At 42.8% G+C, this 15,916-nt stretch overlaps 1 protein-coding gene across 7 annotated transcripts in view; it reads right to left on the bottom strand.

The window, feature by feature from the left end:
- The window catches only part of CFAP70 (cilia and flagella associated protein 70), a 201,122-nt gene that overhangs the window by 21,371 nt on the left and 163,835 nt on the right, over window positions 1-15,916 (bottom strand). For 6 of the 7 annotated variants that reach the window (XM_033914698.1, XM_033914699.1, XM_033914697.1 and 3 more), the window contains 4 exons: window positions 14,581-14,742; window positions 12,623-12,756; window positions 10,208-10,360; window positions 7,273-7,434 (listed from right to left, as the gene is read on the bottom strand). In XM_033914698.1, coding sequence (XP_033770589.1) covers window positions 7,273-7,434; window positions 10,208-10,360; window positions 12,623-12,756; window positions 14,581-14,742 — 611 coding nt within the window. The remainder of the gene's footprint in view (window positions 1-7,272; window positions 7,435-10,207; window positions 10,361-12,622; window positions 12,757-14,580; window positions 14,743-15,916) is intronic. The other variant, XM_033914701.1, reaches the window with a different exon arrangement.

Raw genomic sequence — 15,916 nt, 5'->3', positions numbered from 1 at the left:
CCAGTGGTCCATCATGCCCAGCAGTCCGCTCCTGCAGCGGCCCCTAGGTCAAAGACCAGTGCCCTAACTGAGACCAGCCCTACCTGTGTACGTTCCGGTTCAGCAGGAACTTGTCTAATTTTGTCTTGAATCCCTGGAGGATGTTTTCCCCTATAACAGCCTCCAGGAGAGCATTCCAGTTTTCCACCACTCTCTGGGTGAAAAAGATCTTCCTTATATTTGTACTGAATCTATCCCCTTTTAACTTTAGAGAGTGCCCTCTCGTTCTCTCTACCTTGGAGAAGGTGAACAGCCTGTCTTTATCTACTAAGTCTATTACCTTCAGTATCTTGAATGTTTTGATCATATCCCCTCTCAGTTTCTCTAATCTCTCACTGTACGGCAACTCCTCCAGCCCCTTAACCATTTTAGTCGCTCTTCTCTGGACCCTTTCGAGTAGTACCGTGTCCTTCTTCATGTACGGTGACCAGTCCTGGATGCAGTATTCCAGGTGAGGGTGTACCTTCTACGATCTATTTGTGATCCCTTTCTTAATCATTCCTAGCATTCTGTTTCGCCCTTTTTGCCGATGCCGCGCATTGCGTGGACGGCTTCATTGACTTGTCAACCAGTACTCCCAAGTCTCTTTCTTGGGGGGTCTCTCCAAGTACCGCCCCAGACATCCTGTATTCATGTATAAGATTCTTGTTACTGACATGCATCACCTTACACTTATCCACATTAAACCTCATTTGCCATGCCACAGCCCATTTCTTGAGCATGTTTATGTCACGTTGCAGATCTTCGAAATCCTCCTGCGTCTTCACTACTCATTGTGCCAATTTCCAGATCGTTTATAAATATGTTGAAGAGCACGGGCCCATGCATCAAACCCTGCGGCACTCCACTGCAGATGCTTTTCCAGTCTGAGTATTGTCCATTTACTCCCACACTCTGTTTCCTATCCCATTATCCACTCATCAGATAAGTTTCTGTTATCTGTACCCTTCTCCTCTGTGGCCAACTCTAGACTCTGTCCTTTCTACTTTGCTGCACTGTATACCTGGAACAAATTGCCTGACTCGGTACATCAAACTCTGTCTCTCGCAGTATTCAAATCCAGACTCAAAGCCCATTATTTTTAATCCACAGCCCAGCCAGTTTTTAATCCACATGAGTCCAAGGCTCGCAATTTTTCAAAGTAGTCGTTCATTAAGCACTGATTTCCAAAGCAAATAGATTTATTGCGGGGGTACCCCATTGGTGAAAAATGCTGTGCACTACCTGGGTGCAAAGTTCACTCATGAGAATCTAGCTTGTAGCTGAGGGAATCTGCAATGGTGTTCATTTTCTCTGGAATGTATACTGCTTGTATGTCTGTGGAAAGGGAAAGAGCGAGGGTCCATAGATGGTAAGCTTCTCTGCAAAGGAGTAGGGACCCTGAGCCTCCTTGTTTGTTGTTCAGGTAGAACATGGCCACTTGGTTGTCGGTTTGAATCAAAAGTTGTGTGTTGCGAATCCAAAGAATGAACGCTCAAAGTAAATAATAAATTGCTCGAATTTCTAGAAGATTGATATGCAACAGTGTTTCTTTGTCTGACCATAGACCCTGAGTCTGGAGGGAGTTGAGATGTGCTCCCCAACTTTTGTTTGAGGCATCTGTTGTGATAGTGAGTAGCTGTGGCTAAGACTAGAATGGACAGCCTTACCTGAGGCATGGAGAGTGGATCCACCAGGAAAGAGAGGCTTTGACCTTGGTTGGCAAAGGGATTAGGGTTGCCAAATATTGAGTGCTCTGAGTCCAGTTGAGCTTGAGATGCCATTGCAGAGGGTGCATGTGAAGTCTGGCATGTGGGACTAAAGCCAGGGTTGCCGCCATGTGGCCTAGGAGACGCAAGATTTCATATGATGGTAGTGTTGCACTTTGAATTATGTGCTGTGCAAGTGCAATGATTGCTTGATGCTGTTCTTCTGGTAGGTAAGCTCTGGCTGAGACTGTGTCTAAGTAGGCTCTTATAAACCTGAGATTGTGGGCCGGCTGAAAATTGGATTTCTAGAAACTGATGATGAATCCCAGCTGTTGTAACGAGTGCACTGTGGCTTGAATTGTAAGAAGCAACTGTTCCCTGGTATGTGCTACAAGGAGCCAGTCGTCCAGATAAGGGAATACCATGTGGTGGTGTCTTCTGAGATCGGCCGCCACTACTGCTAGTCTTCTGAGATCAGCCGCCACTACCACTAGACACTTTGTGAAAACACGTGGAGCAGAAGCTAGACTGAAGAGTGGAACCTTGTACTGATAATGCTTGTTCAGGAATTTAAATCTGAGAAATTTCTGATGGGAAGGAAGAATCGGGATGCAAGTGTAAGCATCCTTGAGATCAAGGGCGGCTAACCAGTCGTGTTGTTGAAGAAGAAGCGGAATTGCTGGGAGTGAAATGTGAAATTTTTCTCTCAAGGAAAATATTAAATGGATGAAGATCCAAAATTGAACGGAGATTATGAGTTTTCTTGGGAATGAGGAAAAATTTTGAATAGAATCCTTGGTAATGTTGTTGTTCCGGGACTTCCTCTAAGGCAGTGGTCTCAAACTAAAACCCTTTGCAGGGCCACATTTTAGATTTGTAGGTACTAGGAGGGCCTCAGAAAAAAATAGTTAATGTCTTATTAAAGAAATGACAATTTTGCATCAGGTAAAACTCTTTATAACTTATAAATCTTTTCTTTTGGCTAAGTCTTAATAATAATATTGTAATTTATAGTTAAAGACACATATAATCGAGAAACTGTTTTATTTTACGTTTGTGATTATGATAAAACATACCAAGGGCATCAAAATAGTACCTGGTGGGCTGCGAATTTGATACCACTGCTCTATGGCATTGTTTTGGAGTAATAGGGAAATCTCCTTTGTTAATTGCAGAATATATTGATGGAGGCGAGAGATGACATTGAGGATGGGTTGAAAAAAAATTGAGGGAGTACCGTTGAGAAATTATCCTGAGAATCCAAGAGTCTGATGTGATTGACCATGCTGGGAAAAAACTGGTTAGCCGCCCCCCTACTGGTAGCAGGTAAAAAAGTAGGAGTTTGCTTAAGAGGAGAAAGTTGTGTAGCTGATGGTTGCTTATGTTCCCATTGGAAATTGTTTTTGTGAAAACACGGACCCTTTTGTCCTCAAGAGGAACTGACCTGGAATAAGGAGTGTAGTGTCTGCGATGATAGTATTGCTGAAAAAACTGTTGATGGTATGTTCTGCGATAAGATGGTTGGGACACTGATCTACGGTAAGGCTGGGCTTGGTCCACCATGTGTGTGGAAAGCTCACACATGGCCTTGGAGTCCTTTGTAAGTTGTGACACTGTAGCTTTCACCTTTTCTCCAAACAAACTATTACTTAGACAGGAAGCATCTGCCAATCTGACACGTAGATCAATCCTGAGGTCCAAAGCCTTGAGCCAAGCTGCACGACATACTGCAATAGCCACTGCAGTCACTTGGGAGGTCAAATCATAGGAATCATAATTTGTTTTTATGAGATGAAATGTAGACTCCTGCAATGCTATGTGAAGATTTCGGATCTCCTTTGGAGCAACCAATTCCAATTGTTGTAGGATGGAGTGCTAGAAGTGCAAAATCTGCAACTGGTGAGCCATGATTTTTGAAGTTAACATGGAGCCTTGGTACATCTTTCGTCCAATGGAATCCAGGAAGCGATGCTCTTTTGCAGGAGAATGGAATTGGGTTTTTGAAACCTTTGATTTATGAATGGCAGATTCTGAAACCATTGAGTGATGCAGGAATTGCTGAAGATCATACCCAGGTGCTTTTTGAACCCAATATTTTAGCTCAAATCGTCTGGACGCTGTGGAAATTGAATGTGGTTTCTGCCAGTTAGCTAGCTGTAAATCCTGAAGCACTTGATGGACTGGTAGAGTAATCAGACCTTTGGATGGGGTCTGGCAAGATTGAAGAATTGCATAAAAGTCTTTTCTATTAGGCGAAGTGATAGCCTGGCTAAGACTAAGCAGAGTAGAAACTTTCTGAAGAAATTTCGAATATGAGTATTCTTCCTGCTGAACTGTTTGAGATGGTGGATGTGACTGGGTGGGGGTGGGGGGGTTCATCAGACAGAAGAGGAGACTCCGGTGTCTCATACCAATCTTGAGTAGGTGACATATGCTGTTGCGGTGAATGGCAAAGCAAAGTCCTTGGAGACCAGGCCATGTCTGTGGTCGTGGTCATAAAGTCAGTACTGAGTTGAGGTGACACAGATTGCTGTTCCACACAATCAGAACAGTGAGATATGCTGATGCTACCATAGAGGGAGAAGGCTGTGAAAAAAATAGAAGCACTATCTCTCATAAAATTTTGGAACAAAGTGAAAAATTGTGTCATAGAAGCCAGGCTCAGGAGCTAACTGAGGCATAGAAGAATGTTTCTTCTTGGCATAGCTCCCAGGCAGCCGCTGCTCCAGTTTCTTGACTTTGGGGACTTTGTAGGGGGAGTACATGAGATTTTCTTGTTACTAGCTTGTACCAAAGATCATGGGTACATCATGATTTTTGTACTATTCTCTATGGGTTTATTGTTTGCTGTTGGTTGATGCAATTGTACTGCTTCTGAATGGCTTAATAAAAGTTTTTGAAATTAAAAAAAAGAACATTTCTAAGATGGAGGATTTTTTACCTCCAGAGAAGGAGACACTGCCTTTTTTGAAGATTTTTTATTTGAAATCAAAGATAAATTGGTACCTGCAGTATCCAATGCTGTCTGAAATGAGGACTGCAAGGTAGTACCAGTGCCCACATGAGGCGTCTCCTGTGACTGTTGAAACATGGAAGCAGCCATGGGCTGCTTATGATGGCTTCGTGCTGCTTTTGACAGAGCCGGCAGGGGAGGCATCTGGCATGCCCCCAAAGCCGGTTTAGATTTCTTCCCGTTGGCCGCTTGTGCCATGTGAATTTTGTTTAACGGCAACTGCAGCGGCATTGTCGGGCTTTCCTCCCCCGGTGGTACCTTACCTGGGCCCTGAGGGGGAGGGGCTGTGGATGATGTCTTCATAGCCAGCGAGCTCCCTGCTGCTGAAATGTCGAGCATCTTTATGAGCATCTTTGCGATCCATTATGAGCATCTTTGCGGTCCTAATGACCATCGAATTTGAAAACTGCTGGTGCTCTGCTGAGAACCACGAAGTGACAGGAGCAAATAAATAGACTTATAAACCCGGCGGTTTTCTTCTCTTTTCTATTGAGATTGTTTTTGGGGATTTTTTAAAAAAAATCTAGTCACTTTTTGATTTAAAGATGGATAAAAATGTAATTTTACTTTGTTTCTTTTTTTTTTTTTTTTTTGTAAATAATTTTTATTCTTTTTAAATTCTTACATCAAGTGAAATACATGTATTACATTCAATTATGAAGAAACACTTGAAATTATCAATAAATGTTCTTACATTGTAAATTAAAGAAACCCTTTATCAAAATTTTATATCATATTATTATTACAATATTTTTCCCTTCCCTACCCCCTCTATATGTTCTATACATGTGTTATGATATCTGATCAGTAGAATAATTTGTCAATGGTCCCCATATTTTATTAAATTTTTTAATATAACCTTGTTGTAATGCCATTACTTTTTCCATTTTATATATATGACAAATTGAATTCCACCAGAAAGTGTAATTTAATTTAGTGTAATCTTTCCAATTCTGAGTAATTTGCTGAATGGCGACCCCTGTTAGAATTAATAAAAGTTTATTATTGTTAGCTGATATCGGACTCTGTGTTCTCATTGTTGTTCCAAATAATATTGTATCATATGATAGTCCAACATGATTTTCTAATAATTTATTAATTTGGGGCCAAATTAATTTCCAAAATTAATACAGGGACAAAAGAATAATAAATGATCTAATGTCCCCACTTCTATCTTACAATGCCAGCATCTATTAGATCTACTACTATCTAATTTCTGTAATCTTGTAGGGGTTGTTTCTTTTTTTTTACTGAAGAGGCAAGGAAAGGGGAGAACCATAACCTGCACAACCAATGGTCAAAGAAAAACCTGACATTTGTAAAGCGGAGTCCTAGAGGCAAGGTAATCCACACATGCTCAGTAGAAAAAAAAAAAGAAAAAAAAAAATTCTACTGATTCTAAGGGAGAGCACCCGCATGCAGGCTCAGTTAGGGGACTTTACCAGCAAGTGTGCCTGCATTACCCCTGCTTGTCTCCAGAGAATGCACTTGTGCTGCTTCTTTGAAGTGCTCATACTGAATGTGCCAAAAACCCACTTACAACCACACCATACAAAAACGGTGGCCTCAGGATTAGTTTATGCTCCGTTTATTTCTTGTGTCTTTTTTTTTTTTTTTTTTAAACTTCTCACAGTTAACCAGTTGTCTCAAGAAAGCAAACCCCACAAGGCACTCTAAACTGTAATCTGTGCTGAACAGGTTGCCAGGCGTACAGTTGAGGCTCCTCTAAATACAGAAAACCTGGGGAGGTGGGGGAAAAGGGGGTCGGGACTCAACCATTTGGAGTGTGGCACCCCCGTGGTTGGTAGGACCCCCGAGAGGATCCCCCCAAGCTCTGTCCAGACAGCAAAAGGTACAAGAGATTCCCTAAATCAGATCCAACAGGCCCAAAACACCTCAGCACAGACTGCACAATCTTTCTACTCCACCTGCTGGAGACTGAGAAAAGACTAATTGTAAGAGGGACTGCACAGCCCACTTGGACCGTAGCCAAAAATTAGTGTCAGTCTACACCTGCTAGCAGAGGAACGTAAACCCATCCATTTCTGTGCCGGTCGGAGGGACGCTAAAGAATTATGGTATATTTGTTTGCTGGGTTGCAAGGCAATTGCAAAATCTCTGAATGTTAATACAAAAAATAATGGGAAAGCTTGAGGGTGAAACCAGGTAGCATTAAATCAAATGCAGTTTGAAAAAAAATCGCATGAGGAAATCAATAAAACCTCTGGAAAACATTAGTCTATCACCGAGACAATTGATCAGGTGGCTGCAGATAACTTGATATTTTTTAGCCCCATGTGTTCATACTCTTGAGATGTGTTGCAAAGACCAGCAAAAAAATTCTCCTTTATTTATTTATTGAGATCTGTTAACTGCCTTTATGAAAAGATTCACCCAGCAGTACAGCAGGTATAGCTTGACATAAAACTTACAGTTGTATTAACAGCACAAATTTTGAGACAAACAAATTGAATCCTAATAATAGGAACAACATGTCATGTATAGCACATAGAGATGTAGTAGAATTCTCACCTCACCATCCTGCAGATACAGGGAGCCCAGGCGCAAGTAGACCGGATGCATCTCAGAAGCATCAGTTACAAAACTGACAGTGCGCTCATAGCATGCTTTTGCCTCTGTTTTGTTATCATTCAGGTAGTGCAGGTGCCCAGTCAGAGCCCAAGCATCAGGATTCTGTACAAAAGATCAGTGGGTTAGTACAGATTGGGATTCTGTACAAAAGATCACTGGGTTAGTATAGATCTGCTAAGTCTCCTCCTGATGAGCCGTGATCTCCCGCTGAGTGATCTTCCCTGTCCTACTGCCACAGGATGGATGGAGAGGTCACTCCTTTTGCCTCTGGTTGCCAATTGGCTGTGCCAGGGGTATAATAAAGGACAGGGCAGGGCAGGGCAAAGCAATGGAAAGGATGGAGCATGCTGGGGGCAGAACCTAATCTCCCACTAAGTGGGTCAGCCCCTGGGCATGATCCTACCAATGCGGAGATAGAAAGTTGCATCAGATGGAAGCTTGTGGGGCTGGCATGAACAATGTGTGTTCATTGTGAGTTGCTAGTCACTGCCAGTGACCTCCCGAAATGAAGTATTTAAAAGTTACACAAGGGGGAGGGGGGAGTGAGAGAACAGAAGAAATGCTAGATCACCATCAGGGGAGTGGAGAGAGAGATGCTGGACCATGGGCAAAGAGAAAATTTCATGCCCCAAACTTTAGACTCACAGCCACCCAAAATTGGCTGTTTTGACTACACCACAGGATAGGACCCTCCAATTCTGGCTTGAGAACATAGAAGGAACAAATCAGTACCAAGGCTAAGCCCCAGCTCTAGCTTTAACCATATTAGTGAGAACAGTCTGTTCTGACCCTCCCAGGGCACTGGCCTAAGTGCAGTGAAATAATTGTCAGGACCCTCCAAGTGCCCAAAGGATTAACCCTGAAAGAATATTAGGAGTAACAATGAAATATTATGTGACATTCTATTTGTCCTCACTCTCTGACTTCCATCTCTCTCTTCTTCCAACCCATCTCTGGTGCTCTTCTTCTCTCTTTTTCCTTCAACCCAGAGGGTAGCACTCTTTTTGGATTTCCATCCATTGCTTGTCCTCACTTTTATTTCATCATTCTTCTGTATCCCAAGGACTTTGTGCCTGAATGGCTGCTCTCTTGCCCACCTCTAGTTACAGCCTTCGGCAAACTATACCAATAGAGTGAGCAGTAGAACCAACAGCTACATGCAAAAGCACAGGACTTCTGCTCAGGTTCCCAATTGACTAAGCCAGGTGAAGGTTTATATTATTTGAAATAACACTTATTTTTGATGCCTTATATTAGTCCCCTGACTAGAGAACTCTTAGACTCTTGCAGAAGAGCAATTGCTAGGACAGCTCCTCCACATGCCTGCCTGAAAAAAAGCAGCCCTTGTTCTTCCTGTCTGCCAGTTCAGCTGATTGGGGCAGGGGAATCCCTAATCAGCTGACCTGGTGGGACTCCCCAAAGCTGCTGCAGCTGCACACCCCTCACATGCTGTGTGCTCCCCGCCCCCCCTCCCCCCGATGCCAGGACCCTAGCACCCTCTCAAACTTAAATAAAAAAATCAGCAGGAGGGATGCCCAATCCCTCCTGCCACAGGGTCAACTCCCCATACCAGGACAAGACCCTGATCCCCCGGCCTTCCCCAACCCCCTCTGTACCTTAAACCTGAAGTTAGGCAGGATGGATGCATAATCCCTCCTGCCGACAGGTCCACCTCTTCAAAATGGCAGACCTTTCCCTTCCTAGTGCATCCTGGTATGCACTTGACGCAACCTAAGGCCCTGATTGGCTCAGGCACCTAAGGCCCTTCCGCTGCTGACAATTTTATTTTTTTTAAGTTTGAGGGTGTGTGTTGTGGTGGGCTCCTGGCATCAGAGTGTCACGGGAGGGGGGACAGGGGAGCTATGGACAGATGGGGGTATCAGATGAACAGAGAGAGGGATCGGGGGGGTCTTTTTAAAAAAATTGGGATGGGGGGGGTTTTGAGCTGTAAAGCCTTACTTTCCTATCAGTGCTTGAGCCAATCAGCACTCAGGCACCAACAGGAAAGTAAGGCTACAACAGCTCACACTCTGCCATTAAAGTTTGCACAGGAAACAATGCATTTCCCTGCTGTGCATTACATGGAGTGCTCATTAGAATACTAATGAGCTCCTTGTAATGCATTTGCATAGGATTCTCAATGGCTGCTATGATGATCGGTAGCAGCCATGGAGAAACCTTTCTGCATTGGGGCCTAAGTATTGGAGAAGGTCACTGAGCACATCCTCAGTGGCTCTCAAGGACCCAGATGCAGGGCCAGCACATGGACAAGGAAACAGAAGGTATAGAAGAGAAAAGAAAGGTGCAAAGCATCTTCATAGACAAGCTATAGATACTGAGGCAATGTGAGAGGATACAGTGCATTATGGTAACCTAATGAGAGAAGAGGTTTGGGGTGGTGCATAAAGCTTTATAAAGGAGGAGGAGGAATACCTGGTATCTATATATATCATCCTTCTCCATAAGTACAATACTGGGAAGAAGCAGTTATCAGATGTCCAGGAAAACCCGGACATGTTCTCTTTTTAGAAAACTGTCCAGGTGTCTGGAGGGATTTCCAAAAACTGGCAGTTTGTCTGGGTTTTGAAAGGCTCTGAGCTCGGGGACGCTTCTGGAGGGCCTCTGCACGTGCGCAGACATCGAGGTGATGAAGTTGCATGCATGCGTGCAATGGGGCAGGGCTGGGATGGTTTTTTAAAGAGGAATTCTCATAACCATAGGAAGAAGCTATCCTGGACTACTTTGTTTCTGCTCCCTTTTCAAGGGCACTGCATTAGGAAGGAAAATGATAACCTGACTGCTGGAATATACAGGAATATAAATCCCGCACTATATTCTACCTGTTAATATTCAGTGCTGAAAACATGGCAGTTACCTGGTAGTCGATCTGAATGGCCTCCAATAGACTCTTTTCAGCTTCAGAAAACTCCTTCTTTAGTAGATGCATCTGGGCTGATACGATATGATACTCACAGCTACGACCTCCCTCAGGGGCCACTAATTCATGTGCCAACACTCGCTGCACAAGCTGATACAGAAAAAAACAAATCCTGAATGGAAAACTGGTCACAATTCTCCCTGATATTTATTGCACAAACTTCAGAGCAGTGTTCCATCAGAAAGAGAAATGAAGAATACAGGATGGACATGGTCATGAAGAAATAGAAAAGGTAGAGAGAAAAGGATACAGTGCAGCCAGTGCAGTCCAGGCTTTGGTAAGGTTTTGTACTGAGATCATTTTGCTAGCCATGGTAGACAGTGAAACGGGGTATCAAAATTACTAAATACAGTCAAAACATTAAACTTTTGTTACATTGTGTTGAATGGATGGCTCCTCACTAGAGACATTGAAGCTAACAAAACCAATCTATCATAGGCATAAAGAACTCCAGAATCTTCCCCCTTTTTCCTTTTTATGACCCCAATTCCAGAGCTTTCTTTCTACTGAAAGAGGCTTGCCTCCTTTGCAGTTGCCCACAGAGGTATCTAAATGTCTCTATTATATCTCCTCTATTCTGCTTTTCTTCCAAGGTATACATATTAAGATCTTTAAGGAGCGGATTCTGTAAGACTCGTGCTAAAATCAGACAGGCCACTATCGCAGCCATAAATGTAACGATTTAAAAAAAGATGAGTCATTCTCTAAAAACCGTGCATGTGAATGAGGTTCATGGAGAGTCGTGAAGGATTCCTAAATTTGCATGGGATGAGTAGCTGGTGATAGCGATCGGCACATGCGCAGAATATACCACAAATTTTTTTTTTTAAGAAGAGACCCCCCAAATCGAAGATTGGCAGGAGGAATGCCCATTCCCTCCCGCTACCACTATTGCAGAATCCCCCACCACCCCACCGGCAGCAGGAGGGATGCCCACTCCTTCCCACTGCCACTGTCGCCCAACCCACCCACCCCTAAAGCAGAAGGGATGCTCACTCCATCCCATCGCCGCTGTTACCCAACCCCTCCCCCCCTCCGCCAACCCTCACCCCCCCTGCTGTCTCCCCTACCTTCTTCACGAAGACTGGCTGGAGGGATGCCTACTAGAAAATTACACAAGGACAAAGGAACTCAATTTCCCCTCCCAATCGCCTAGAGTTTTAGTGCTATCCCTGTCCCTGGCCCATTCTTGTAAGCTTTGTTTTAACCACAGAAGCCTCGAACTCTTATGATTTTAAAGTGTTTAAGCCTTGTGCAGATGAGGACGGAGCTTCCAGAAATGGGGCAGGGATAGGAAAAAAACTTGCAAGGACGGGAAAATGAGTTCCTTTGGGGACAGGGAAAAATTTGTCCCCGTGTCATTCTCTAATACTTACTCCCTCTGGCCGGAAGGCCCGCCTCTTCAAAATGGCAGATTTTCCCCTTCCCGGTTCATCCTAGAATAGGGAGGGGTCAGGCATCCCTCCGGCTGATCTTCGATTTGAGGGTCTCTTTTTTTAAAAAATTTGTGGGGTGGGGGAGGGGGGGTCTAAGCTGTCAAACCTTACTTTCCTGTCAGTGCTTGAGCCAATCAGCATTCAGGCACTGATTGGAAAATAAGGCTACGACAGCTCAGAATCTGTCAGAAAAATTTGCCCGCAAATGTGCTACAACGAGGTTAGGGAATCACCCGGTGATGATAGAGAATCGCCCAGAGTGCTCATTTTAATATAAATATTAATGACCTCATTGTACAATATTTGCATGTCAGAGTCGGAGACAGCTAGGAAGCTTGGAAAAGACCACAGTGAGCCATTCTGATAATCGGGCTGTAAAATATTGCTCCGCTTAACCACAGGAGCAGGTTTAGCAACTGTACACTCCCCTACTCTCCTTCCGTCTCATGTACGTTAATCCAAATCCATCTAGTATTTTTTTAATATATGATAAAATATTGCTTTTATTTACTTATTTTAACAGTCCCTTATAATCTTTTTATATTGTACACCGTCTTTGTTTTGATAGACGGTATATAAAAAATAATGAAAATTTAAACTTGATGTTAGGTTTCTGAGAATCTTCCCCTAAGTCTGCCTGGTATACTTTAGGATGAATACCATTTGCTTTATATTATTTTGGTAGTGTAGTCTCCAGAACTTCACATAATACTCCAAATATTGTTTCACTAAAAATTTATACAAAGGTGACGTCAGCAACTTTTGTTCTCCCTATACACCCAAGCATCCTTCTAGCTTTTGCTATTTACATATCTACCTGTTTGGCTTCCTTACGATCATAAGATTCAATCACCTCTATGGACTGAGATTCTCCAAACTGACCTACACACATTCACACATGGCTCTCTGTACTGACCTGTATGGCATTGACTTTTATCAGAAATTTGGAGGTCTCCATAAATATACTGGAATGCTTTAAAGATTCAGTAGGAGAGGATGAAGAAACGATGTGAGGTCCTTCTGTGCTTGTTCCTTCTCCTGAAATGGGCACTGAAGGAAATTGACAAACATGTCAGATATTCAGGCTTATGGATTCCTGATTTGCAAGTCTTAAAAGTTACCTCCCCACTTTCTTTCACCATGGGATTATTGGCTCTGCTTTACGCAAGTCTTAAAAGTTTCATTTGCTGTGTTGAAGCATAACAGTGAAAAAAGATATAGGCATAGAGGAGGGATCCATAAGCAAAAAGTTATTTTTTATGTTGGGATAAGTTATCAAAGTGTTGCCAAGGTATTGAATACTGTTTCTTAGCAAAATATAGCAGAGTTTGACTGATGTCTTCTATAGGCCACAACACATATACCACAGGAATCAACCAGACCAGACTCTGTTTAGCTTCCAAGATTTAAGCAGTTCAAACTCACCAAAGTAAGAGGCCAATACAGGACACAAACAGGAAAAGTAAGAGGCCAATTCAGGAAAAAAAACATTTCGGCCTGGATTCTGTAAACTGCGTCCCAATTGTAGGCAGCTATAGGTGTCCTACAGCTAACCAGCCAATCGGGACGCAGGTTTTTAAAAAAAATGTTCCCCAGGCATATATTGAAGACGCCTCCGGAAGCCTAAGGAGGCCTACAAGCCCACCTAAGCTTGCCTAAGGCTAGGCATAGCCTTAGGCGGCTGTACACATCTCCCTAGGCCAGAGGCTGGCCTACATTGTAAATAGATGCAGCCACTACACTTATCGCGGCAAGGAGGAAGTTTTTCTGACCAATGATTGCTCCAAGCATATCTTTGCAGATAGGTTGGCTAATCTACTGAAGAGGGCTTTCAACTAGAAGTGATGGGGCAGGGTGATCAAAACTCCCAGGTAAGTAAATCACTAAATACCTCTACACGGATGGGAAAAGGGGGCAATGTCTGGAAAGCAGTATATACTAATGCTTGAAGTATGGGAAACAAAATTCTGGATCTAGAAACTGTGATGGAAGAAGGGGAGTTGGATATAATAGCAATCACGGACACGTGGTTCACAGAGAACCATGACTGGAATGTAGTTATACAGGGCTATAATCTGTTCAGGAAAGACAGGGTAGGAAGAAAAGGAGGGGGAGTAGCGTTATATGTTAAAGATCATATTAAAGCCACACAATTGCATCAATTGGATCAATTTGGAAAGAGGGAATGGTGAATATATTTACATTGGTGTGATATAAAGGTATCCTTCACAGACGGAAATTTGAAATGCTATCACCACTAGTAAGTACTAGGGTCCAGTGTCCCCCTTTTCCTTGTGGGATCTATCACTATTATCTCAGTAGAGACCCTTTAAAGCTATTTGTGTGTGCTCCTAATAAAACTTGAAACTTGAAAACTTGAAACTCTCTCTCTATACTTCTTAGATTTTGTGGATGGAATATTCTGATCCACATCTAACAGATTAAATTCTTCCAGTAGCAGCAGTACCTTTTCCTTCATTCCTAACTTTTGGATAGCTATAGCCAGATCTTCACCTATTTCCTCCGTCTGAGTCACAGAGAACTTTAGACCTCATTGGTTTTTTTTATATGATGGTGCACTATGCTGCCTCCTTTCCTCTGCATATCAATCCTTTTAATATTGTTTTTGACATAAAAAGCTACTCCTTCCTCTTTTGGCTATCTCTGTCCCTCCTGCAGAATGTTTAATGTCCATGCTTGTAAGTGCCTACCAGGTCCTCAATCCTGGACATACTGTAGCTTTAGGTCTACTTTAAGAAATACTATAATTGTAAAGTAGACCGAATCCTGTAAGCTACTAAATAAAATAAAATTATAAATACAAAGAAAAATGTCTTCCACTCACTAATCACATCTCTGAAGAAAATATCTCACCTTTATGGCGTTTTGTTGTACTCTTGCTGATGTGGGAGAGGGATTTTGTCTCTAGTATAATGGTTCCCTCTTCCATCAGTTGACTATTAACAGATGGGTCTGTGGAATCAAGCTGAAATTTGGAAGCTGTATCCAGAACCCCATCAGACATTTCATGCGTACCTTTCAAAAGCAGAATTCCCCCAAGAGAATTAAACAGATTATGTTAGGTAGGTAGCACAATACACACTTACCCCCTCTTTTACCAAGGTGGGCTAACTGATTAGTGCATGCTAATTGAATTAGCACGCGCTAAACGCTAACGCAGCCATAGACTAATATGCACGTGTTAGTGTTTAGCATGCGCTAAATCGATTAGCGCACACTAATTGGTTAGCGCACCTTAGTAAAAGAGGGCCTTATTGTTTTTGGCCCTGTGGTTCAACTTTTAGTCTCCTTGTTTCAGGAACAACTGGTTTAAGACTAGCTAAGTGGTTCAAGACTGCAATATCAGGGTTGTAAAAACTAGTCAGCCTTGATTGGGTTCTTGATGGATAAAACCCAAAAGACTGGAAATAAAGTTTGAGATGGCCAAAAAGGAGCTAGGAGAAGCATACTCTGGGCTCTCATCCACATTTCTGCCAAACATCAAAGGTACATGAAAAGAAGCATTTTTTTAATGTAGTAGGAAGACATCCAACATCAGCCCCTTTTCTGACCTCCTGGAGCGATTCCCCAAATGAGCCAGTTTAGTTTGCTGTGTCTGTTCAGAAACCATTCACAAGCATCTAACTGCCTTTCTGTCATAATGCAGTAAAAATAATTGGGGTGGTTTGGCAGAAGTACACATCAAGATTTCATTAAGAAATCCCAGTGTGTTCTTTAAATACTTTTCATCAATCTCCTGCTTCTGATTTACTCATCTTGTTGGCCAGAACCATCATTAGTGAGAGACTGGGAGCATTTTCTCTAGTTCTAGCAGTGATCACAGGACAGGGAGGCAGGCACAGAGGGGCTGAAACAAAAAGCTAGTTCTCAGTTAATACAATGTTTGTGCTAGTTTTCCAGGCATGCAAAGAGTTAAATAACAGCACACATACTATTTAAGTGGATGGTAATGAGGTTATTAGCTATTTAACTCTGATGCAGAGAACTGCTGAAACATGTGAACTCTTGCAGTAGTTGCATAAGGTAGAACAGCAAGCAGTCCCAGTAGCCACTGTCTTAGATCAGCTCCCCCTTCAAAAAATCTCTCCATCCCAAACTACCAACCCTAGAAGGGACCTGCCCCTGTCCTCCATTCCCATCCACCCTGACACCACTCAAAAATTCCTAGTAGTCTAGTGGATCCTCATCT

The sequence above is a fragment of the Geotrypetes seraphini genome, chromosome 11 (genome assembly GCF_902459505.1).
Source record: "Geotrypetes seraphini chromosome 11, aGeoSer1.1, whole genome shotgun sequence".
In the NCBI taxonomy this organism is placed as follows: domain Eukaryota; kingdom Metazoa; phylum Chordata; class Amphibia; order Gymnophiona; family Dermophiidae; genus Geotrypetes; species Geotrypetes seraphini.
This window is presented reverse-complemented; position numbering and strand designations above follow the sequence as displayed.